The 25,665-nt window shown below is 41.1% G+C and overlaps 1 protein-coding gene and 1 non-coding gene across 3 annotated transcripts in view; both read left to right on the plus strand.

The window, feature by feature from the left end:
- The window catches only part of SNX5 (sorting nexin 5), a 29,406-nt gene extending 3,953 nt beyond the window's left edge, over window positions 1-25,453 (plus strand). For both annotated transcript variants that reach the window (XM_059406498.1, XM_059406497.1), the window contains exons 3-14: window positions 9,199-9,303; window positions 11,194-11,304; window positions 13,020-13,141; window positions 14,469-14,592; window positions 16,211-16,306; window positions 17,655-17,760; window positions 17,846-17,921; window positions 18,899-18,938; window positions 19,030-19,116; window positions 20,662-20,821; window positions 24,005-24,090; window positions 25,260-25,453. In XM_059406498.1, coding sequence (XP_059262481.1) covers window positions 9,199-9,303; window positions 11,194-11,304; window positions 13,020-13,141; window positions 14,469-14,592; window positions 16,211-16,306; window positions 17,655-17,760; window positions 17,846-17,921; window positions 18,899-18,938; window positions 19,030-19,116; window positions 20,662-20,821; window positions 24,005-24,090; window positions 25,260-25,310 — 1,164 coding nt within the window. In that variant the 3' untranslated portion in view covers window positions 25,311-25,453. The remainder of the gene's footprint in view (window positions 1-9,198; window positions 9,304-11,193; window positions 11,305-13,019; window positions 13,142-14,468; window positions 14,593-16,210; window positions 16,307-17,654; window positions 17,761-17,845; window positions 17,922-18,898; window positions 18,939-19,029; window positions 19,117-20,661; window positions 20,822-24,004; window positions 24,091-25,259) is intronic.
- On the plus strand, window positions 3,220-3,457 carry LOC132022935 (small nucleolar RNA SNORD17). Its single transcript, XR_009405817.1, has one exon. It is a non-coding gene; the product is annotated as a small nucleolar RNA SNORD17 (small nucleolar RNA).
- Window positions 25,454-25,665: the final 212 nt, after the last annotated feature.

Consider the following 25,665-nt stretch of genomic DNA (forward strand, 5'->3'; position numbering starts at 1 on the left):
CCCCCCCCCCCCCCCCCCCCCCCCCGTCATTAATGTTTATAGTGCTACTCAGGTTTGCAGCTAGTTGTTTTTATTTTATTTAAAGTTTTATTTATTTATCTGAGAGACATCATGAATAGGAGGGGCAGAGCGGGAGGAGAGAGAGAATTGTTAAGTGAGCTTGGAGCTTGACTGCAGGGTGCAATCCCAGGACCCTGAGATCATGACCTGAGCTGAAACGAGTCAGATGCTTAACAGACTGCTACCCAGGTGTCCTGTGCATAAAGATTTTATTTGACAAAAAAACACAAGCAGGGGAAGCAGCAGGGAGAGGAAGAAACAGACTCCCCTCTGAGCAGAGAGCCCTATGTGGGGCTCAATCCCAGATGCTTAATCCTGCCCTGTGTCTTTTTAAACTGGTGTGGAAGTTGTAGGGACACTGTTCTCTTCAGCTTGGGTGAGGAGTGACCTACAGTTTGTTATAGGAACAATACTGAACTTTTAAAAATACTATAGCAAGTCCAAATTTACTAATTTTTGTGGACTGAAGTTTATACCAAATGCCTGACTTCATTTTTCTCTTAGTTTACTGCACGCCAGAAGTATGACTTAATTGGAGCTGCCCACACCTTAGTTCTGGATCAGTAACTTGTACAGTGTGTCTTGGGATCCTTATTTGTGACTACTACTTTAGAAGTCATAATCTCTCCTTTTTTTGGCTGTGAGGAGAAATGGTCAAGGGAGAATTTTCTGTATCGAGATTCTCCTTTGATGAAACCTAAACATCTAATACAGAGTTTTGTTTTTTGATTTTTGTTTTTTTTAAATTCATTTTGAGACAGAGGGAGGGAGCATAAGTAGGGGAGAGGGAGAAGCAGACTCCTTACTGAGCCAGGAGCCTGATGTGGCACTGAGTCCCAGGACCCTGGGATCATGACCTAAGTCAGATGCTTAACCAAGTGCCCCAGACCTTTGGTTTAAAGCAGGACTTCTCAGCCTAAATACTGTGCACATTTTTTGCTTGATAATTTTTTGTTGTGGTAAACTGTACTGTGCATTGTAGGGGTTCAGTATCCCTGGCCTCTATTGGGTGATGATTCCCTTCCCTCCAGTAGTGAGAGTAAAATTATGAATTGTCAAATGTCCCTTTAGAATCACTTTCTCCCTAAGATGGTATGAGATGTGTGGGTCAGGTTGTGTTAAGACCAATACTTAGTAAGTCCATTTCAAATTTTGTTAGATCTAGGATTGATAAATTCTAAGAAAATAATAATGCTGTATAAAAACGTAAGCATTGTTGACCAACTTTGGAAATAGCTTTCTCACCAGTATTGAGGAATCTATCAAAAGATGGGAAAAGGGGCGCCTGGGTGGCTCAGTGGGTTAAAGCCTCTGCCTTTGGCTCGGGTCATGATCTCAGGGTCCTGGGATTGAGCCCCACATCGGGCTCTCTGCTTGCCTTTCTGCCTCCTTGTGATCTCTGTCTGTCAAATAAGTAAAATCTTAAAAAAAAAAAAAAATGGAAAAAGGTGGATTTCTTCAGCAGGTTCAGGGCAGTTGAAGGTTTCAGGGGCAGTTGTGTTTACCATGGTGGAGTTCAGTGCCACTGTGGAAACCTGAGGATGCTGGGGGCTCTTGACACCGCACTCGCAGAGCGTCGAGGGCCATGTACGCTCACTGAGAAGTGTGCTGTGTTTAGAACTGGTGCAATATACCCTGCTTTTTGAACATCTTGGTTTGTTTGTCAGGGCCTGAATGCTTGAAGAAATTAGGCAAGAGTAGTTCTGTAGGTTAGTACTCCGAATTCTTCAAATAACCAATGTGAAAGGCTCATGCAGTGAAGTTAGATAGTATTTTAAGGAAACAGCCTAACTTCTAATGAACCCAGTTCTTTTGAGGAAAGTATTTCAGAGCTTTGTAAAATTCTGCCTTTACTTTTTGAAACGGCAGGAAGACCACTGCAGGACATCTTGTCTCACATGAATGTGGCAAACTTCTCACAAGTATAAATTGAAGTTTCTCTGCATGATTTAGCTTTCCAAAAAGCTATTTCTTTACCTCTTAACACCTATTTATAATTGGCCAATGAGTTAACTCTTAAAAGAGATCTTCACCCTAAAAGAGGAATGTAGAAATCATCAGCTGTTTCACACCCCAAATGCAAACCATAAATACACAGCAGGGAGTGTGTTAAGTTGTAGTTGGAGGAGCAGAGAAATGACTGAACTTCTGCGCTTCAGAAATTGGGTCCTTGGCTTGATTCCCTCCTGCTTGTCTTTTTGCAAATATGGTGTAACTTTAAGGTACTACTATGGTCTGGAGAGAAAGGGTAATTTTCTCAAGATAGTTGCTGCAGTGTGCATTTTCTGCCTGAAGAGTTTATGGTTTACAACTTTTGTTGGGGTCCGTGTAAATTGTGAAGAGTACAAATGCAGATGTCACCAATTTCCAAGGCTTTCACTTAACCTTTCATGGAGAGCACTACAAAGCTTGAACATTGTGCTAATGGATACAGGGAGCTGTTAAATGATAAAATTTTGAAAAGCTGGTGTTGCAGTCTTTGTATCTGAATGATCTGGGAAATGTGCCTTACCTCTGACTCAAAGCAGAAGAAATACCACCCTGAGCCTTCTCTTTTTGTATGCTATGATTTGTGTCTCAAATATAGATGACACAGCTTAACCTCAGATAGTTCTCTGCCCATGTTGCTGAACCACATCATTGGTGGTAAGGTAAATTCTTTTTATTCTCAAATCTGTGTCTTTTTCATCTTGGGTTGATCATAAAGTAAGTTCATGAGGATCAGGCAGTGAATGTTTGCAGTATATGTGCTACCTAAGCCCCCATGGTGGTTAATATTTCTAAACACCCTCATCAAGGTGACTAATGTATAAAATGTCAGGTTTGTTTCAGAGGGCCCTGGACTTGGTAGACCAAGAAACTGCTGGGAGCAGCCTTTCCTTGGTGGAGAGGCAGAGGACTTGGAGTTCTGAATGGATTTGTTGGAACTACTTCCTCTGTAGTGTTGGTTTATTGCTTCCTAGTAGAACTTCTGTGCTGCAAGATCATTACAGATCATACAGTTTAACCCATTTGTTTTGTGAATTCATTTGAAAATAATTTAGGCATCTGGCACATAGATGGATTTCTTGAATTAAGGTATTTAAGCCAGTAATTGAACTTAACCTCTTTCTGGTTATTGTTGGAATTTGACTAGTTCATAGATAGGCTTGCAGCTTTGTGAAGTGATGATTCAGTTTATCCATTCGCTGAGTGCGCTGCACTGACCTTCTTCCAAGTCTCAGTTCCTGTTCTAGGAACTTGGGGCTATGTAGCCTCCAAATGCCCTGCAGTCTGCGGTGTTCTACCGTGGGCAGCTTGTGTGTTGGTAGACTACCGGTTAGAATGGTATGGTGTCAGCAGGGATGGGTCCCTCTGGGTCCCATCTCACCAAGATGAGTGGTAGAAATCTGATCACTTGGCTGCAGCCCTTTATCTAGTTTTAAAAGTGTATGACTTCATAACTATTACCTGTGTTTGTAGACTGAAGTTTTCCAGAAGCCTTTGGTTCTGTTATCTTTGAGGACTAAGATGATAACGGCAGGACTGAATTGCAGAAGGGGAGACCCAGTTGGTGTGGGGGGAAGGAGGCAGGAGATGTGACAAATACCTGTAAAAGCAGAGCTCATATATTGCTTAGAGTTGATTGAATTGCTTTTCATGCACCAGTGCTATGATGAAAAGCTGGAATTGAATGCAGATAACAAATAGGTTTTGGTTACTTTTCAGGATGGAGGAACACTGTAACAAACACTTGGAGTAAGCAATTACTTGAACCATGAAGAGGGCTTTGGAGGAGGATATGGTATTAGAGCACTTCTTATGAATTGAAATAGTAGCAGAGTGTGTTTCACAAGTATGATCATGTGAGTCTTGTTTTCAGAACTACAAATGTACAGTAAGTCTGCAGCTGAGCATTTTTTAAAATTTATTTCCGCACTAATGAACATTGGGCTAGGCAAGGTGTGCATGCCTTTCTAGCTGAAATAGCCTGTTTCTTGGTTCTTGTGATCAGAACGAAAATCTGGTTTACAGAGCAGGCTTCATGGCCGCTGTTTTGGCTCCATGCTGTTAACACACCATTAGTGGATAATGTGTCATGTTGCCTCCCTCCCTGATAGTGGTCTTAGTTCCTAGGCAGTGGGAGGGATTACAAAGCAAAAGCCTTAGGAGAAAGAAACAGTTTGAAGGGAAGACACATTGTTGTTGCATGTGCTAGCATATCCAGCTTCCTCCTTTGTACCAAACTGGTTTTATTTTATTTTATCTTAATTCTAAAGAGAGCACAAGTAGGCAGAGAGGCAAGGGGGGGGCGGCGGGGACAGGCTCTCCGCTGAGCAGAGAGCCCGATCCAGGGCTCGATCCCAGGATCCTGAGATCATGACATGAGCTGAAGGCAGAGGCTTAACCCACTGAGCCACCCAGGTGTCCCCAAAACTGGTTTTGTTTTTTCTTTTCTTTTCTTTTTTTTTTTTTTTAAAGATTTTATTTATTTGACAGAGATCACAAGTAGACAGAGAGGCAGGCAGAGAGAGAGAGAGGGAAGCAGGCTCCCCGCTGAGCAGAGAGCCCGATGCAGGCCTCGATCCCAGGACCCTGAGATCATGACCTGAGCCGAAGGCAGCGGCTTAACCCACTGAGCCACCCAGGCGCCCGCTTGTTTTTTATTTTCAAATTTTTATTTAAGTTGCAGTTAGTTAACCTACAGTGTAACATTGGTTTCAGGAACAGAGTCTAGTGATTCATCACTTAGTATAATACCCAGTGCTCAATAATAGTGCCCTCCTTAATACCCATCATTTCATCCACCCCCTCATCCAAAGTAGTTAGTGTAAATGGCTCTTCAGCTAGCCCTCATTTTAGCAGAACAGAATTGCTGTGAGATAATTTCTTCTCACTGTGTTATCTTGTCATTTTGGTTGTATGTTGCTAGTGTAAACTGGAGTCTTTTGTCACCATAACGTTTACTACTTCCGATGTAAGTATTTTTTATGTTCTTCAGTCACATAGGTGGGTACCCTTTGCCACTGTAAGCCATTAAACCATTTGTAAAGGGAGCTTTGCAGATGGTGGTATCTTGTACCAGGGTGAGTTTTAAGTAAGATTTGGATCAGAATTGGTCCTTAGCAGCTCAGAGGTCTGCAGAATTGTTGTGTAGTAGTATCAGGTACCCCAGCTGTAAAGGTGATGAATAGGTAGGTAAGGAAGTGCACAGGGATTCTGTATCAGTTTTTCTCTTTTTCAGGTTCTTTTAGCAAGCATTCAGATTTTTTGAAAAGGATTTTTATTTGAGAGAGCACGAGCGTAGGGAAGAAGCAGAGAGAGGGTGAAGCAGTCTCCCTACTGAGCATGGGGCTCTATCCCAGGACCCCAGGACCAGATCCAAGCTGACTCTAGCTGAAGGCAGATGCCTAACCAACTGAGCCACCCAGGCCCCATAGCATTCAGGTTTTTTTTTTAACCGTTAAAAATTTGCATTTTAAATGGAACAGTGCTTGTTTCCTACCCCTCCTCTCTTTTTAAAGATTATTGTAATCTTCGTAAGAATTAATCTGGTAGGGAAGTACTTTGGGTCTGAAACACTATCTGAAACTTTGGGTATGTGATGCAGTGGTTTCTATAGAAATCTACGAAAGAAAGTTTTAAAACTTCCATTGTTTGAGAATAGGTAACGTTTTAAATTGGATACTGAGGAGGTACCTAAGGAACTGGGAAACAGAAAAATTAATATGCCTAAGGTCAGATAGTTCTGAAGTCTGCCTCCTTCTAGGCATTTTGGCATCTGTGGCCCAAGTCAAAGACGGACAGTGTTGGCCTGCAGTGCTAAGCAGTACTCTGAATACTCCTTTAGGAAAGGGGATGGAGGTGGGTGAATGGGGAATGTTTATGGAGGGGTGCCAATCCTTATACTCTCCATCCTGGTGATTTATTTAGCAAGCATTGTGGCATGGGGCAGTCGGGTTTTTGTTGACTAAGCAGGAGGAATGCTGACCTTTTAATCACACTTGTGCTTCTGTAACTCAGGATACAGTGCTGACTTCGAAGCTTTGAACATTTCACAACTTTTTACTCCTTGATGATCTACTGCTTCATTATCTGGAGGGGTATATGCTTTTTCAGAACAAGAAGGTTCATTTAGCTTGTGAATGAGGACTCTCAGTTGGTGATGGCCTGAATGTGTGGAATTTTGTTAGTATCTTCTTTTTCAGACAATTCTTTAAGCCTCAAATGCAGACTTACTGTGTTATCTGGGGTTTTTTTTTTTGGAGGATAAGACTATCATGTCAGGTGGTCGGATTTTTGTTTGAATTCTAAGGTGATGTGTCCCAGCAAAAATGATTATATGTTGGAGAACCTTGGATGCTTGGTATCCTATGATGGAAAGTCTTTTGAAGCCTCCAGTGGTTTTTGTGATTTCTTTGTGCCCTTGTTGTAAAAAACCCCCCACAAAACCCGATACTTCTGTGCTGACGAGAAAAGAAGGTAGTAATATAGTAAGTAGTCTGGGGTTTTACCTCTGTATGGTTGAACCTATGGGAAGAGAGGAAACCAGAATAATTTGTTGTGTGGAACAAAAAGCAGTTGGGAAAGTCGATTGTAGCTTTGACTGAGGTGCTTAAATGAACCCCATTTACTAGATTAAGTTTCCTTTGGGTCCTTCAATCTTTTTTTTTTTTTTAAAGATTTTATTTATTTATTTATTTGACAGAGAGAGATTACAGGTAGGTAGAGAGGTTGGCAGAGAGATAGAGAGAGAGAGAGAGAGAAGGAAGCAGGCTCCCCGCCGAGCAGAGAGCCCGATGTGGGACTCGATCCCAGGACCCTGAGATCATGACCTGAGCTGAAGGCAGCGGCTTAACCCACTGAGCCACCCAGGCGCCCCGAGGGTCCTTCAATCTTAATTCAAAATGTAGTCCATGTGGAGTTGGTAGGCTCATGGAGTTTGCTTCACTTGCAGTGGGCTAAAATTGAATCTTTGGTGTTCAGAAATTGAGAGGTGACTAGGAACCAGGATTTGTGACTTCTTGGGAGCTGGAATCTTAGGAAAGAGCAGCTGCTTGAATGTACATTAGACCTGTCCTATGGGCTACCCTGTCTTTCCAGCAGTATCTCTTGCCTCTTTTTTACACCTGGCCTACTTTATTTCCTGGACTACCAGAAATATACGATAGGTGGGATGGCCAGTATTCTCTGCAATCAGATTTTGTGTGTCTTTCGAGGTCTTTTCCAACACTGTATTTGTCCAGTGACAAATGAACAGAAGGAAGGAAGCTTTTATCAGAACTATGTCAGCTCCAGTCACAGTTGTGATAAAAGGAAGTATTCCTGACCTTGAAGCCTTATCTCTTGTTTGCAGAGATCTCATAAATGGACATGTGAAAATTAAGCCAAACAAGCAAATATTTCATAGGTGTAATTAAGAATCCATTTGGGAGAAATATTGAGGTTGAGATGTCAGGGACTATTAAGTATACTGTGTTCTTATTAATACTGAAGCCTTTGAGTAGGAACTATTTATTCTTTATTATTTGAAGCTTCTTTTTCTTAGAGGAGAGCCATTGTTCAAGGGCTGACTGGTTTTTGCAGCTTAAAATTTTTTAGTTTGCAGTGCTCATAAGGAAAAGAGGGTACTGATGATCTCTTCTAAGATAGAGAGGAGAGAGAAATAATCATTTTTGGTATGTGAATATATTTAATCTTTATAGAACTGATTGAACCAGATTTCCTAGTTTCTGAAGTTAAACTTCACTTGGTGTTAAACTTCAAATTTTGAAGGGAAAAATTCCAAAGGGAAATTCAGAGGGAAGTAACTTCGTATTCCCTGCTCTGCTATTCTCTTAATGCCAGTCTTCACTTGGCATTCCCCGGATTCAGTAATCTAGAGTGTGATGCTTTGGCACTAGTTTCCTAGTTGGGTGAGAGGGGGATGAGTTGCTTACTCTTTTTTTTTTTTTAAAGGTCTTATTTATTTATTTGACACAGAGAGAGAGACAAGATCACAAGCAGGCAGAGGGGCAGGCAGAGGCAGAGAGAAGCAGGCTCCCCGCTGAGCAAGGAGCCAGATGCAATCCCAGGACCCTGAGATCATGACCTGAGCTGAAGGCAGCGGCTTAACCCACTGAGCCACCCAGGCGTCCCTGAGCTGCTTATTCTGCATACAATGTCATGCTGTGTTTGTATCACATCTTCAGATTGACCCTCAGCTTGTCTGCTTTCAGAATTAGGACATTTATCATGTTTTAGATTTAGTGGGAAAGCTATTTTAACCACATTCCCCCAACAGTCTAGTTCTTCCAAAATTCTTCTTAAACTGGGAAAAGAAATTGGGTATTTCTTTCCTCTGAATTTCTGGATGACAAAATCCGTTACTTTGCTTCCGGGGCAGTGTTCACACTTGTTCTCATGTGTCAAGAATGTGGTATTTTGGGGGCCTGGGTGGCTCAGTGGGTTAAAGCCTCTGCCTTCAGTTCCCGGTAAGGATCAGATCAGTAAGGATCAGATTGAGCCCTGCATTGGCTTTCTGCTCAGCAGGAAGCCTGCTTCCCTCTGCCTGCCTGCTGCCTCTGTACCTACTTAATGATCTCTGTTAACTAAATAAATAAAATCTTTAAAAAGGGGGGGGGATTTTCCTAATTGAGGCCTTTGTTTTTGTAATCTACATCTTGTATCTAGATTTTTCATCATTTTGAAACAATCTCTGACTATTAATTGGTTCTCTTGAGCTAATTTTTCTTTTATACTTAGGAATCCCATACCACATGGCCGTTTTGTGTGGTTGTGGGTTTTTTTTGTTTTGTTTTGTTTTGTTTCTAAGTTACTTCAGTTCTGTGTACTATCTGGTAATGCCTCTTGAATGTTCTTTGTAGTTGGGGCATTTATTCTGTCTAGTTCCAAGTCACTATAGTTGAAGTATTTGGTTAAGTGTATTTTTCACATAGGTATAAAATCATCTTGTTCCTTTATTCAGAAATACAGGAATATTTTCGACCTACCTATTCATTTAAAGAGCAGGTTTCCCTACAATTTCAAATAAATGTAAGAGCTATTGTTATAAATGATCTTGTATAGAATACTTTTTAATTCCTAGCTTGCATTTTTGGAGGGATACTTTTAACACTACAGTGAAGTTGAGACTAATAGCCAAAAACTGTCTTTCAGCTGAGATCTGTATCTGTGGACCTGAATGTTGATCCCTCACTTCAGATTGACATACCTGATGCACTCAGTGAGAGAGAGAAGGTCAAATTTACCGTGCACACCAAGGTAAGTGACAAAGTAATGCTGTGTTGTAGCTTTGTGATTCACAGTGGGCAAGAAGAGATGTCCTGAACTGAAAGGATTGTTGGTTTGCTGTGTAACACTACTGCTGAGGGAGAACATACCTCATCTTGCTTGTAGTGAGCATCAGATAAGTGTTCTCGCTTCAGCATTTTCCACTGTTGGGGAGCCCCAGTGCTGTGGGTATTGCTGATGTTGGGTGGCTTGTACTCTGCTTCATGAGGAAGCAGACCAGGCAGTGATGTGTGGAGCCACTATCTGCACAGCTTAGATCTTCCCCCTTTGTTTTTCTTTGCATGAGGGAGAAGTGCTTGCTTTTTCTGGTATTTAATAAGTTACTGGTCTTTGCCTCTTCTGTTTACTGTGATTCAGAACACTTTTTTCCTCATCCACTTTTTATTTATTTATTTTAAAAAAGATTTTATTTATTTATTTGACAGAGATTACAAGTAAGCATAGAGGCAGGCAGGGGGCAGGGAATAGGCCCCCTGCAAAGCAGAGAGCCTGATGCAGGACTTGATTCCAGGACCCTGAGATCATGACCTGAGTGGAAGGCAGCGGCTTAAGCCACTGAGCCACCCAAGTGCCCCTCATCCAGTTTTTTAAAAAGATTTTATTTTAAAGAAAGAGAGCACAATGCGGGGGTGGTGGGGGGTGGGCGGAGAGAGAGGGAAAGATAATTTGTAGCAGACTCCCCATGGAGCCTGAAGCCCAGTGCAGGGCTCTATCTCCAACTCTGAGAACATGATCTGAGCTGAAAATCAAGAGTCCATCTGAGCTATCCAAGCGCCTTATATACAGATTTTTAATTTGACAAAGGCAATATGCCAGTCTAAAAAATGTGGAGAGTAAATAAAATGTTTCAGAATCCATCCTTTCAGGAACATTTTCAGTGTGCTTTCTCCTTCCATACTAGTTAAAATGCACTGAATGCTTGTCTTATGCCAGGCATTGTTGTAAAGAGTTGACATGTATTTAATTTTCTCTTTATAATAACCTTATGGTATTATTGTATTATCACAGGTGAGGAAACTGCCACAGGTTTAAGTAAAATAAATAGCTAAGGCACAATTTGACTTGGGCAAACTGCACTCCCCCCTTTGCTACCATGCGACAAAACTTTTATTAACATTTTGAAGAGCTGTTGAGAAAACCAGTGACTCAACTATTATTGAAATTGATTAATTTCTAAACTTAAATTGGGGCAAAATAGCTGTATAGTGCAAAGCAGTGCCATCGTTGGGCACTATGAATTCAAGACTGAAGATGATAGAGCTTTTGGGTTATAGCACATCTCTAGCATAGAGACATGCTATGCTTATGGTCCTTCCCCTTGTGGATTTCTCTTAATACCTCGGTGGCTTGATTAGCATACCTCACTCAGGAGGCAGTGTGACAACTATATGATTATATCTGCCTGACTTGACCTGAGAGGTAGTTTTGTGAAAAGAATTCCTTAAAGAACATGTTGAATCTTTAGGGGTGACTTTTTTTTTTTTTTTTTTTAAGATTTTATTTATTTGACAGATCGCAAGTAGGCAGAGAGGCGGGTGGGGGTGGGCAGGGGGGGGATGTAGGCTTCCCGCTGAGCAGAGAGATGGGGTGATCCCAGGACCCTAGGATCATGACCTGAGCTGAAGACACAGTCTTTAACCCACTGAACCCCCCCCAGGCGCCCCTTCAGGGGTGACTTTTATTATAGTAAGGAGATCACATGTTGCTGCTTTTGTTCTCAGTGTTTCTGCTTTTGTTCTTGTCTGGGTCTCACTGAGATGTTTTGTCATGCAGAATTTTCCCATAGCACCAGCCAAGGAAACCCGAAACACTCTATCAAAAAGTGGTGGTTACCAGTTAATTTCTTACTGTTTTTCACAGACCACGCTGTCCACGTTTCAGAATCCGGAGTTCTCTGTTACAAGGCAACATGAAGACTTTGTGTGGCTACATGACACTCTTATTGAAACTGCAGACTATGCTGGGCTTATCGTAAGTGCATTTTGGAAAAGCAGATAATTTCTGAAGCCAGTTTCTTCTACCTTCTCGTATTTGTTTTGTTTAAAGAGACTTTTACCCATTTTTTTATAATGGGTTGTGAAAACTGTCTGATTTCATCTATCAAGTAGAGCACGTGCTATTGGTAATGGCTAAACTACAGAAGAGTTGTGTTATAGCTATGAGGTGAAGCATACAGTCTTAATGATGAGGGAGCAGGAGGCTGGCTGAGGACAAAGCAAAAGCTGGCGCCTTGCACCCCCTCTTCATCCGGAGAGGAGATATGTGTAGCATTCCTCAGGCACCCATGACTGCCATAAAACGATAAATAGTTAACTTGCAGGGATCGCAGTCCTGCAGAACAGGAATCTCCCTTGCTCTGCAGATGTCCTAGAGACCTAAACAGGGAGGTTACCTTATCAATAGCACAAATTTCCAGAGGCAAATAACTCTCAGTTCCTGAAGCCCTAATGTCTCCCTCCCACCATAAACTGGAGGAGGCTGAGGTAGAAGGGAATGTAAATGATAGCAGGATCATAATACCCCACCAAGAATCTCCCAATTATCTTGATGTTAATGCCTGACCTAAATACAACATTGATCAAGCCACAAGGGCAATGCCTCCCCCCCGGCACCTTGTAGGCCCTCCTTAATATGTGAAAACTCTGTTGAAACCTCCCTTCCCTTCCCCTCACCTTCCCCCAACCGCAAGGTATATAACATGCCGACCCTCACAACCCGGGGCAGCAGCTCTTCCTGCCCACGGGTCCTGTCCCCGTGCTTTAATAAACCACCATTTTGCACCAAAGATGTCTCAAGAATTCTATCTTGGTCATTGGCTCCGGACCCCAGCCCACCGAACCTCACCTAGGTTCTAGAACTTCATCATTAAGACCTGTATAATAGGCTAATTAGTTCATGGCTTGAATCTTCTCTACCTTTTGGGTTTGGTATTTTCTCTAGTACTTTTGGGCATCAAGTAGAATTGATTTCTAGGTAAACCTCAGTAGTGATGTGATGATGGTGTATAGTAGATTTCTCAAAAGTGTTGTGGTCCACTCAAGAAGTAGGAGAAGCAGTTGTCTTTGTGCTAATAAAAGTAGTATTGAAGCTTGTGTCTGAGAATATTCTGTTCACCTAAAATTGGAATCTTTTTATTATCCACTGGAATTAAAAAATTGCCTTTAATGTTAGAGCCTAATTTTATTTTTAAAGATTTTATTTATTTATTTGACAGAGATCCCAAGTAGGTGGAGAGGCAGGTGGTTGGGGTGGGGGGAGTATGCAGGCTCCTGGATGTGGGGCTCAATCCCAGGACCCTGGGATCATGAACTGAACCAAAGGCAGAGGCTTTAACCCACTGAGCCACCCAGGCGCCCCTAGAGTCTAATCTTGATGGTGCTTCATTGACTTCATTTTAGCACTGGTTGTAATATATACACTTTAAACGGACATTGAAGCAGGCTAAACACTATTATCCCCTATAAATCATCCATACTGGGTAACCTGAAAAAATGACAGTCTGAGTGTCCAGTTGTGGGGAGGAGACTTCTTTTATATGGCCAAGAGGAATAATAAGGTTAAGAGAAGAACAGGCTGACCTGTTAGCCCCACTGGGCTGGCTGCCTCCTTGTGCGTAGGCACTGAGTAGAATATCACTGCCACTGCCGGGATAAGACTGCTCTTGAGTTAACCTGCTTTTCCTACAGATTCCACCTGCTCCTACGAAGCCTGACTTTGATGGCCCTCGAGAAAAAATGCAGAAATTGGGAGAGGGTGAAGGGTCTATGACCAAAGAAGAATTTGCTAAGATGAAGCAAGAGCTGGAAGCGTAAGTGGGGTTTTTTGATAGGACTCTGTTCTTTTATTTTGTATTTTATTTATTTATTTGACAGAGATCACAAGTAGGCAGAGGGGGGGAAGCAGTCTCCGTGCTGAGCAGAGAACCTGATGTGGGGCTTGATCCCAGGACCCTGGGATCATGACCTGAGCTGAAGGCAGAGGCTTAACCCACTGAGCCACCCAGGCACCCCCAGGACTCTGTTCTTTTGAAAAGGACCAAAGTGATGATGTATATAGAAATCAGAAGAAGCTGGCAGTTCTCTTTAAGTATGGAGTTAATTAATTCTCTAATGCGTGGTCTTGTAGAACTGCATTTTGCAGTTGATTCCCTATGGACACTGGATAGAGTGATTGTTTTCCCCCAGGTGGACTGCTTGTTCTGGAATGCTGGTCTGGCAAGGTGAAGAAGAAAGCCTTTGTCTGTATAGATAAAGAACTCCTCAGGCTGCTGATAATGAACTAAGTTTCATTTCCTGAAGTTCCGTGACTAGGGTATAGCTGAAACTAGATTGCAATGATGTGGTTACGAGAAGCACTCTGAATAACAATCACATGGATGGTTTGAAAGAAGTCCTAGTTCACAGAAAGCATCTTTTAACTTGATTATAAGTATTTCAAACAAAAATGTATCACAGTTGGGGATTTATATTAAAGTTAATCATGAAATTATCCTTGCACTTCTTTCTCTTGACCCTCTCTCCCCGCTCACACTATCAGTGTGGCTCCCATTTCAGCAGTTGTCCTCCATGCTCTGCCCAGTGTCCATATTCTCTGGGGTTGGTGATCACATGGCTCCAGGTACTAAGTCCTTCCACACCTGCTGGAGTACCTGTCATGGCCTGTTCTGAGGATAAGGTACTGAGCACAATAGACTAAAGTCCTACCACTAAGAAGTTTAGAGTGATCTGTAATGCCTAGGTTGAGATAACTTTATAACGTGTGATAATTCCAAGCCTTATTAGACTTGAGTGCTCTCTATGTGGCTGCAGGACTAAGGCATTTTGATTGTTTGACCAAAGCTAGTGTTCGGTGGCTGCTAAATACTAGCAGTCATTGCATGTAGATTGGGGCTTTGTAGGCTTGCTCTCTCAGCTCCTGTTGTAGTATTACTTTCTCCTTCCTTTTTTATTTCCCCACAGGTTCCCAAATGGCAAATGCCTAATTATTAACTACATAAAAGGTTGTACCAGAATGTTTTGGTCTAGTTTGAGTGTTTTCCTTAAGTGGTATGAGCAGAACAGTGGTGATAACTGGGACCAATACTGGTTATTTAGTCAAGTGGTCCCAGCCTAATGCCTTGTGTGTTTCTCTTCCAGTGAGTATCTCGCGGTCTTTAAGAAGACTGTATCCTCCCATGAGGTTTTTCTACAGCGGCTTTCTTCTCACCCTGTTCTCAGTAAGGATCGCAACTTCCATGTGTTCCTGGAATATGATCAGGATGTAAGGCATTTTTGTTCCATTTCCATGATCCAGTGAAAATGCACATGACAATTTTTTTTTTCTATTCTCTCTTCTCTCCCCTACCACCCCCTTAGGAAAGGAAGAAGAGGGAGAGTGAGAGAATCCAGAATAGGCTTTATACCCAGCACAGAACCCCGATGTGGAGCTTGTTCCGTAGCGCTGAGATCATGACCTGAGCTGAAATCAAGAGCTGGATGTGGATGCTTAAGTGACTGAGCCACCCAGCACCCCCACTTGATTTTTTTTTTTAAATGTTTGAGGGGCACCATGCTGCCTATCAGAAGAGCATGCACCTCTTGATCCTTGGGGTGATGAGTTTGAGCCCCACAGTGGGTATAGAGATTGCTTTAAAAAAATAAAAATTAATAGAAATATACTTGATGTCCTGATAAATTTTCTGGAAAATTGACTTTTAAAGTACTGAGTTTTTTTTTTGTTGTTGTTTTGTTTTGTTTTTTAATAAAGTACTGAGTTTTTTAATGGCACAGTGAAATCCTTTTTTAGATACTCTCTCCACCTCCCCATTTCAAGATACTTTTATAAAATGGTGCTTGAAGATTACTTTTACCCCTTTTTAATGAAGGACTGGTTTTTGCCCTCTGTTAATTTTGGGATTGTTATTTGTTTTGAAAGGTTTTATTTGAGAGAGAATTAGCGGCTGGGGGGCAGAGACTGCTCCCACAGACTTCCCACAGACTGCTCACTGTGCAGGGAGCCTGATGTGGGAAGTCAGACACCCAACTTACTGAGCCACACAGGCTCCCCAATTTGGGGATTGAGAGGAATTTTCAGTTCACGTTTGCTTTTGGTTACCTGTTTGTTGGAAGGAATTATATGTTTTGCACCCCTCCCCCCTTTTTGAAAGATTTTTATTTGAGAGTGGGTGTGTGTACACACAAGCTGGGGGAGAAGGAGGGGGAGAAGCAGACTCCCTGCTGAGCTGGGAGTTGGACCTGGGGCTCCATCCCAGGACCTGGAGATGATGACCTGAGCTGAAGGCAGACACTTCACCATCTCTGCCATCCAGGAGCTCCCGTTGACCTTTTTTGTTTTCTCCCTCCTTTAATTTTTTTTTTTTAATTACTTCTTGATATGTGTGAGGTAGGCCCTTACTTAAAATTTCTTCAGCATCTTCAAACCAGTAAAGTTCAGTCAGCAGCATAGGACATTACAATAATTCAAGGAAAGATTTCTAAAGGCCACTATCTCATGCCTGGCTGGGTTCGTTGGAAGAGCATGCAACTCTTGATCTTGGGTGCATGAGTTCAGACCCCATGTTGGGTGTAAAACCTTCTTAATAAATAAATAAATACAACATAAAATAAAAGCCATTGAGACTTAGTGCCATGTATTTTTCCAGAATATCTTGGGTTATACATTTTTTAGAACTATGACCAATGTTTAAATTTTGCTATTTATTCCTATTTAGACCTGGTGGCTAAGATGGAATGAAAGATATTGTATGTGTGTTCCTGTACTAGGACACAGTATCACTTGGAAGATATTTAAAGCCAAAAGCACTTAGAAAAACATGTATACCATAAACTATTACATAATTTTCTCCTTTTTTTTTTTCTTTATTTTTTTTCCCCCCCAGCTAAGTGTTCGGCGGAAAAATACCAAAGAGGTGTTTGGTGGCTTTTTCAAAAGTGTGGTGAAAAGTGCTGATGAGGTCCTTTTTTCTGGAGTTAAGGTAAGGGCTTTTTTAGCTGTTGCAGAAAACTCTTGTGAATAGCTGACTTTTTATTTCTTCACAAGAGATATTTGTGAAACAAATGTATTAACTTCACAGAAATGTAAGTAATTTAAAAATCTTGGGTAAAGATTTTATTTATTTGACAGACAGAGATCACAAGTAGGCAGAGAGGCAGTCAGAGAGAGACAGAGAAACAGGCTCCCTGCTGAGCAGGGAGCCTGATGTGGGACTTGATCCCAGGACCCTGGGACCATGACCTGAGCCGAAGGCAGAGGCTTAACCCACTGAGCCACCCAGGAACCCCAGTTACTATTTTTTAAAAAGAAAATAAGCAACAAGATTATAGTATTTCATGACATTCTGCAGAACTACACTGTCCACTTCGGTAGTCCCAGCCTCACCAAATTTTTAATTTTATTTGTGTGATGTGAAGAAAAGACTGTAAAAGACTGTAAATTTTTTTTTTTTTTAAGATTTTATTTATTTATTTGAGGGAGAATGAGTGAGAAAGAGCATGAGAGAGAAGGTCAGAGGGAGAAGCAGACTCCCCAAGGAGCTGGGAGCCCGATGCGGGACTCGATCCTGGAAGTCCGGGATCATGACCTGAGCCACCCAGGCGCCCAAGACTGTAAAATATTAAAAGTAGTTTCACCTGTTTTTTTGTTTTATTTTATAATGTGGCTACTAGAAAATTTTTAAATAGTGTATGTCATTCACATATTTCTGTTGGACAAAACTGTCTTAAAAGACTAAATTGATATTTAGCTCTTCTCAGCCCCTTCTACTTTTTAACTGAGTTACCAGCTTGTGTCTAACATTGCCACCTGTTGAGGGCATGAGCAACAAGCCCAGGGTATAGGTGCTGAGTAGAGGGCATTGTCAGGAATTTGGAAGCTCTAGGAAATTCTCCTTGGTGCATTTTAAGGTGAATGGGGCTGTCCTGTCCTCATATAACATGGAATGTTTGGCATCCCTGATAGGTGCCCACCAAATATACACCCCCTCGCTTCCCCCGCCCATACAAATATGTAGGTATCTACTGCTAGGTTGCAACCTGCCAGGCAGAACCACTTCTCTTGCAGGATTGTTGGATGTTAGAAAGGATACCACATTTTTCCTGGGTGTTTTTGAATGGCTATTGAAAATGGTTTTTTCTGTTGACATTTCCTGCTAGCACTTGAGTTTTGCTAATCTTGGGTATGAAATGCTGTCTTGTTAGTTTGGGTTTTTTGGTCCATAGAGGTTAAAGTTCTTACGCTTGAGCTTATTTCCTTAATGTTTCTTATGAAAAATACATTCATATTATTCAGAGTTTTGCTTCTTAAATTTCTTTTTTCCCCTTTAGGAGGTAGATGACTTCTTTGAGCAAGAGAAGAATTTCCTCATTAACTATTATAATAGGATCAAGGATTCGTGTGCAAAAGCTGACAAAATGACCCGATCTCATAAAAGTAAATACCATTTACCCATTAGATGCTTAGCTTTGCTGATGTACTAGCTCTGTTCATATAAAAAGGGCTGTCCTTGTTTTTGCAGATGTTGCAGATGACTATATCCACACTGCAGCCTGCCTGCATAGCTTGGCTTTAGAAGAGCCCACGGTCATCAAAAAGTAAGTTTTGTTGGAAAAGCATTTTACCTACTCCCAGTTGACAACTCGTGAGTGGTATAATGAAGAATGACTGTATGGTTTCACTTCTGCTTTTGAGTACCAGCTCATCAAGATAGAGGATAGTGTGGTCTCTAGGACTCAAATCTTGACACACCCTGTGAACATAGACACATTTAAGATATTTGTAGGGTATTCAGCGGGCACTTCTATACCAAATGTGGTAGCTCTTGTCAAAGATTTTATTTTTTGTCAAACTGTCTCCTTTTTATATTGATTTAATTCTGGATTTGTGTCTGAATGAAGTTTGCCTTATATATTCTCTGGCAAATGGTGTTTCACCTGGACGGACTTAAGTCCAGGGCCCTTATAAGTCTTAAGAGATTGGTTTTGGTTAAGGTGGTCTTAAGGCGAGTATAGTGACCCCAGTCTGGTTTTGAGCTTTTTTATATGAATTTTTCAGTTTCTTCATCCTGGGCCTTTCTGGTGTGAGGCTGCATTCTACTTAACACCTAGGGCTTGCTTGGTATAGCAGGTGGTGGTATTTCTGATTTGAAGGTGGAAGTCAGGCTACTGTCACATGAAACCATGGCTTTTTAAAATTTTTACTTATTTATTTAAATAACGTATTTCTGTCTTTGGGATACCCATGGTGGCAGCTCATTAGAACCTGCCCTTGGTTAACTCCGCTTTGACATTGATTAAAGACTATCTTGGAATACAGTTTCTGCATGGCAGGGTGGCCTAGGGGCACTGAGAGGTTGATAGCCACAAGTGTGGCACTGTATATGTGTTTAGTTCTGTAACCCATCTTCTCTGCTAGATTGAGCCAGTTGGTGATGAAAGTACTGCTTTGATAAATTAATTCTAAAGCACCAGTGGCTCAGATTCCTGCATTTACTCATTCATGTCTTAACTGATAAGGTCCTATTTCATACATGATTTAAGACCATAAGCCAAAATCATGTATATTTTTTCAGGTACCTATTGAAGGTTGCTGAGCTATTTGAAAAACTTAGGGTAAGGATTTCTATGTTGGTCTTCATAATACAGATTTAATCATCTGTAGATTTCTGCTTAGATGATGGTGACCTTTACTTTTTTTTATTAGAAAGTAGAAAGTCGAGTCTCCTCCGATGAAGACTTAAAGCTGACAGAGCTTCTCCGATACTACATGCTCAACATAGAGGCTGCTAAGGTAAGGCAACAGTTATAATACAAGACCACGTTGCATTACCCAGAAGAGGTTTCATGTTAGAGATGTATTTCGTTGTTGAAAATGAAAAGAGATGGGTATTTGTCAGGATTGTTTGTGTAAATAATAAATTCAGTAAACTGAGATAGTTTGGCCAGAAATCGAGCTGATTTGGGAATTGCAGTTCAGGAAACAGATGCTGTAGCAAGCTACAGGCAAGTGCATTAAGGGTTTGGGCTGGGCTTGTGTTTAGTAGGAATGTGAAGAGAGGGACATCCAAACAGTAAGTTCATTTGGCTGGAGGATATTTCTGCCAAGAAGTGAGTTGATAACTCAGGAGACAAGTATCTTGTGGTCTTCTGTAAATTGGGCATTTGAAATCAGTCTCTTAGTTCTTAGGTTCCATTCTTTTGAGGGCACATGTGAGATTCTCCATTTCATAGCTTCTGGTTCCATTTTAGATTGAAATTTTTCTGCAGTATCATACCTTTTTGTGGCATTGTATCCTTAGTTTGTATCAGGAGCAGTTGGGGTGGTGCCAAGTGAACAGATAGAAATTTGGGGGATTATAGGCTATTGGATGTGGTAAAACTGAACACAAGTGTTTCTGAGGGAGAAAAGGTTTGGGGATTTTGTGAGTTTTTATTGAATTGCAGTTTTGAGTCTATAAACCAATAATTACTTACTAAAAACAAGACGAAGTGGTAAGCAAAATGACCTTTGGGAATGAAACATGCGTTCACTGGGCATAACACTGCCGTGAGTGTCATTAGGAAGTAGAAATTCATTATTTTACTCATAGTTTCATATGTAGTTAATTTGTCTTTTGACATATTTCCTTAGTTTTATATTTTTATATACATTAGACTATATTTCTTATTTCCTTTTTTAATGGACTTGAAATGATGATAAACCCAGGTTTTTAAAACACATGTATGTTGAACCTCCCATACCTGTTCTGTTTTAAATAAGGAAGTAACTTGTACTTGGCTGGAGATTGCAAATAGTCTTTATTTCAGATGAGAGCCTCTGATGGACTTGAGGCAGGCCTTGTAGTGGGGTGAGGTTAGAACAACTTTCTTCTGCTGCCTCACTGTTTAGTCGTATCACTTGACACGCCCAACAGTGCTTTCTGTTCTGGTAGAAGGTGGTTAATTTTCTGAAACTGCTTTCCATGATTGAATCATGGAAATGATTTGATCCTTTAGTTTTCACTGTTGGGGTTTTTGTTTTGTTGGGGGGGGGGTGTGTTTAATCCATACAAAGAATTTCAAAAAGCCCTCAACAGTGCTGCAAGGATTATTGCCCCCAGGCTAATCTTGAAATTAAAAACAAAACACACAATAGAAGGGGGAGGTAGAAGTGGACTAGATTGTTGTCTTTTGACATTTTAGGCCTTGCATTGCCTCCACACACACACCCCCCCCCACTTTTTTTTTATTTTTTAATTTTAGAGTAGTTTAGATACTTAGTTTTCCCATTTTGGTCTCTAGCAATCTTTCAGGATAAGTTTAACTACCATGTCCTGTCTGTTAATTTTTTTCTCAGGATCTCTTATACAGACGCACCAAAGTCCTCACTGACTATGAGAACTCAAACAAAGCCTTGGATAAGGCCCGGTTGAAAAGCAAAGATGTCAAATTGGCTGAGGCGCACCAGCAGGAATGCTGCCAGAAATTTGAACAGCTTTCTGAATCTGCAAAAGAAGGTTGAACATGCCTACTTTTTACTTCTTGCTTTTTATTTGGAAGTAATTTCAAACTTGTAGAGAAAAGTTGCACAGATAATGCAGAGAACACCTCTGCATTCTTTTCCAGGAGTCCCCTAGTTGTCCAGTTTGCCTCTTCTGCTTCCTTACTTGCACATGCACATGGGGTGGGTTTTTTTGTTTTTTGTTTTTGTTTTCCCTTTTCAGTCATTTGAGATTAAGTTCTGTCTGTTGTCCTTTCATCCCTAAAAAAAAACCTTTTTGTTGTGTATTTCTCTTATATCGCTACAGTATACTTACTGACTTTGGTTAACTTAGATAAAATACACTCCAGCCTGTTGTCTATAGTCTCAGTTTGTTGTTTGTCCCAACAACATATTCCTGTCTAGGGTTGCCATTAGGCTACCATAGCTCTTATGTCTCCTGTAATTTGGAAGGGATCCCTGCCCCCGCCTTTTTTTTTAAAAGGACATTTGCCTTTTTGGGGACCACAGGCTCTGTAAATAGTGAATAGTGTTCCTCATTTTCGGAATATCTGTTCTGTCATGAATAGGTTCTGTTTGTGCATTTCCAGCAGAATACTGAGTTCTGTGTCTTTCAGGTGTTGCATCTGAGGGCACTTTATGTTCCATTTTCTGCTCATTTGTGGTGTTGATTTTGATTATCCAATCAAGGTGTTACCCAATTTCTTCACTGTATAGTTAATTTTTTTCCCTGTGCTGCTAATCAGCAGTGTGTGGGGAGACAATTTAAGACCTTGCAGATAGCCTGCTCTTCATCATACTTTCTCCCTAAATTTAGTCTGTGTTGATTCTTGTCTGAGCCAGCCTTTACTGTGATGGTTGCAGAAAAGTGATTCCTTTCCCCCAGTTCTAGCATTCTCTTCCTACACCCTTGGCATCATTACCCTTTAAACACAAGCCTTCCCTTTTCCGCAATTCCTTCCTTGTCATTATTAGAGTCATTTTTTTTTTTTAAGTTGTTATTTATTTGACAGAGCACATGAGTGAGCACAAGCAGGGAGAGCAGCTGAGGGAGAGGGAGAAGCAGGCTTCCCACAGAGTAGTAGGAAGCCTGATGAGGACCATGGGATCATGACCTGAGCCGAAAGCAGATGCTTAACTGACTGAGCCACCCAGGCACCCAAGAATGTTATTTTCCTGATGTGAATGTAATTGTAGTGATACTCTGTACCTGATTCATCCCAAACTTGGGTTTCTTTGAAAAATCCCTGTCTCATTTTAGGACTTTGTTTTCTGAGAACATTTCTACCCCCCCAGGACATTATCTGATAATGTCCTGATAACCAGCAGTGAGCAGTAGAGTTCCATTGTCTTGGCTCATTGTTTTCAGTACTGTAATTTCTTAACTGTAAGAGTCAGAGCTGCTCTGTACAAAAATCTTGAAAAGGGCATGCAGATATGTGCACATGGCTTTTGGATTATTTTTCAAAGGAACCTCCTTACTAGCATAGTAAAATGAATCTTGCCCTTTGTTTAATTAGCTAATTTAAAAAAACTACTGGGTTGAAATCTTACGATATTACATAGGCCAGAGTTTACTAGCTCTGACAGCTTCAGAATAGATTAAAGAAAAACCACAAGTCTTTATAGCGGTGCCAGTTTAGGCCTGTCCTTGCCTAAGGTTTGTTCCTGTATTAAATTTTATCCCCTTTATTCAAAATGTAAGTCTGGTTATACTGTATTTAAAAGTACAGTATTATGTAGAATACTGCAGTGAATGGGTCTTGTCTGCCTCTGGTCCAGGTTCTTGCTGAAATTCATGACTGAACTGATAGTCAGTTGAACGAGCATAGTACAAATGAAGGTGGTGTGAACAGGCATCAACGGGAGATGAGACAGGTTAGCGTTGAGTCCTGGTCCTGGGTGCAGGCCTAGAGGAAAGGTGAGTTTATCTTGGCCTCTGTGAAGACCTATTTAGTATATCCAAGGTAATTAACCCATCATGATAATATGTTTTGCAAGTTTTTACTTTTAAATGTTGGCTGCTTGATCTTTGTTTTGGCCAGTGCTACATTAGACCTGGTACAGGTGGGTAAGTTTGCTCCTGAGGACTGGACCCCCAGCTGAAGCTGGAGAGGATTTTGACCAAAGGAGTGATGGGCAGAACTGGGTTTATGGAAGGAATCCAGGGGAGAAAGTACTTATTGACTTACCCTAATTTCTAATGGGGCATTAATCCCGAATAGTGTTTGGTGATAGGAAACAACAGATGTAAAGGGCACATTGTATAGCTCTGTCTACAGAGAAGCTGTCTGAGCGTAAGCAGTAGTTTCAAAGTTTAAAAATAATTTAAAGAAATGGGTGTAGGTGCAGGTTATGTATGTGTGGCTCACCACCTCCCCAGCCTTCTTTCCATAAGTACTGGTAGCTAGAGGTTTAGGGCAAGACTGCTCATTTCGTAGATTCTCCCAAGTAGTCCGTGGCATTCTCTAAATTTTGATGTTCAGTAATTGGGTGCAGTGCTCATTTTAAAGGCAGTGACAGGGGCTCCTGGCTGGCTCAGTAGGTAAGAGCATGTGACTCGATCTCAGGGTTATAAGTTCGAGCCCCACGTTGGGTGTAGATATAACTTAAAAATAAAATCTTAGGGGCGCTTGGGTGGCTCAGTGGGTTAAAGCCTCTGCCTTCGGCTCGGGTCACAATCCCAGAGTCCTGGGATCAAGCCTCACATTGGGCTCTCTGCTCATCAGGGAGCCTGCTTCCTCCTCTCTCTCTGCCTGCTTCTCTGTGATCTGCCTGTCAAATAATAAATAAAAATTTAAAAAATAAATAAATAAAATAAAATCTTAAACAAAGGCAGGCGCCTGGGTAGCTCAGTTGGTAAAGCATCTGCCTTCAGCTCAGGTCATGATCCCAGGGTCCTGGGATCCAGCGGCGAGTTGGGTTCCCTGCTCAGCAGAGGAGTCTGTTTCTCCCTCTCACTCCCTCTCTGCTCATGTTCTCTCTCTCACTCAAATAAATAAAATCTTTGAATACATAAAGACAAAGGCAGGCACATCACTATATTGTCCATAAAATGTCAGGTACGTGTCCCAGTTTGCAGAGATAAAAAATAGGAGAAAATGTGTGTATCAAAGTGTTGGAGATTATATGTAAGAATGATGTTTGGAAATTAAAGATTAAAATTGTTCAGCTTTTGTTGGTAACTTTTCTTTTCTAGAACTAGTCAATTTCAAACGAAAGAGAGTGGCAGCATTTAGAAAGAATTTAATTGAAATGTCTGAACTGGAAATAAAGCACGCCAGGGTAAGTGTTTTTCCTTTAAATTAAGCCAGCTTTTTAGGCCAGACCCCGCCCCAGTTATTTTCCCAGCTCACCATCCCAGTATCATTGACAGATGAGCTTTGCTTTCTGGTATTAATCTCTTGTGATATAGGCAGGAGTTACTTGTTGGATTATTTTTTCTTCTGCAAACCAAAATTCTGTAAAATATGATGAAATAGTGTTTTTGAGAAGAGCATATTAGTGTCTTAGGATATTTAATTTTTTTTTTTTTTGTTTAGAAAGGAAGAACTTCCTTGTATATTTAAGGTTTGTAGCTTAATTTGGTACAGAACAGGTGGAGAAAAATGGTTCTCAGTGTTGGGTATGCTTTAGAATCTCCTTAAGGAGCCTTTAAAGTGTTGCCCGGAGCAGTTGGCTGTTTCTGGGCATGGCTTTTCACGCAGCTCCTGGGTGCAGCTGCATGTGAGTCCGGCAGTGCTGTCTGGCCCAGGGCTACAGGATCAGCAGGGAGCCACAGTAGGAGGGAACTGCCGCTGGCCAGTCAGCATTGGTTAAGCAGGAAGACTTTGAACATACGTGTGTATTTTGAGTTTCTTTATTTTGACCACACTGTTTATTTACTTTTTGATTAAGTTCAAGTCTTATTGTGTATGACCTTTTAAATTGGGGTTTTAGAGTGTCCTGTATATGTAAATCATACCCATGGTGTTCAGGGTGTTCGGAGTTTTCTCAATTCCTTTTAAGTGAGAACTTTGTAAAGGAATTTGTGCTAGACCTTTATGAGTATTCATAATTTATAATCTCACTCATAATTAATTTTTACACCTTTTTATCTGGTCTTTCCAAGGCCTTCAGTTTCAAGAATAACTCTTCTGTAGTGTTTAGTTTAGTTCCCAGCGAAATTGGCAGGATTGAATTGAGAGCAGACCTGGAGTGGCAGCTGTGAGCCTCTCCAGGTGGCGGCCCCAGACTCTCAGAGGGTGACGAACTCACCAACATGAAATTGGGGTGCACGTTGTAGCATGAGGTGCAGTTGTGATTTAATGAAGAAAAAGATAACCCAGTTTGGTTGGCTTTAAATCTCTTATGAAAAGCTTTAAGTTGGTGGGTTTGAGTCAAATTCTTACAGATACGTAGGAGGTCTGGACTCTAGAGAGATGCATTGGTCTACCTTGATTTTTGTCTTCCAGAACAATGTCTCCCTCCTGCAGAGCTGCATTGACTTGTTCAAGAACAACTGATCTGCCTTTTCTCTGAATAAAGGAGGCGAATGTGAAAGAAAGCCAGCATCACTTGCACTTAAATCATTACCACAGAAGATTTAGTACCTTTGACTTCAGTTTAAAATTATGTGAATAAATATTTTGATTTCTAAAAATCTTAACACTTAACCATGTTGGTTTAAAAATATTTCTATTGCATGCTACTTGGACATAACTAATCTTTTCCTTATGTATTTAATACCTCAGAATGGTCAGAATCTACATACTGGGTCTTCCTGTAATTTGCCTTTAGTTATTAAAGAGTGCAGGAAACGTGCCTTCTGGAACCAAGTATAAGCAATGGCCTGGTGCATGTTTTCTCATGGTTTCATGT

Source organism: Mustela nigripes, chromosome 7 (assembly GCF_022355385.1).
Source record: "Mustela nigripes isolate SB6536 chromosome 7, MUSNIG.SB6536, whole genome shotgun sequence".
Taxonomy (NCBI): domain Eukaryota; kingdom Metazoa; phylum Chordata; class Mammalia; order Carnivora; family Mustelidae; genus Mustela; species Mustela nigripes.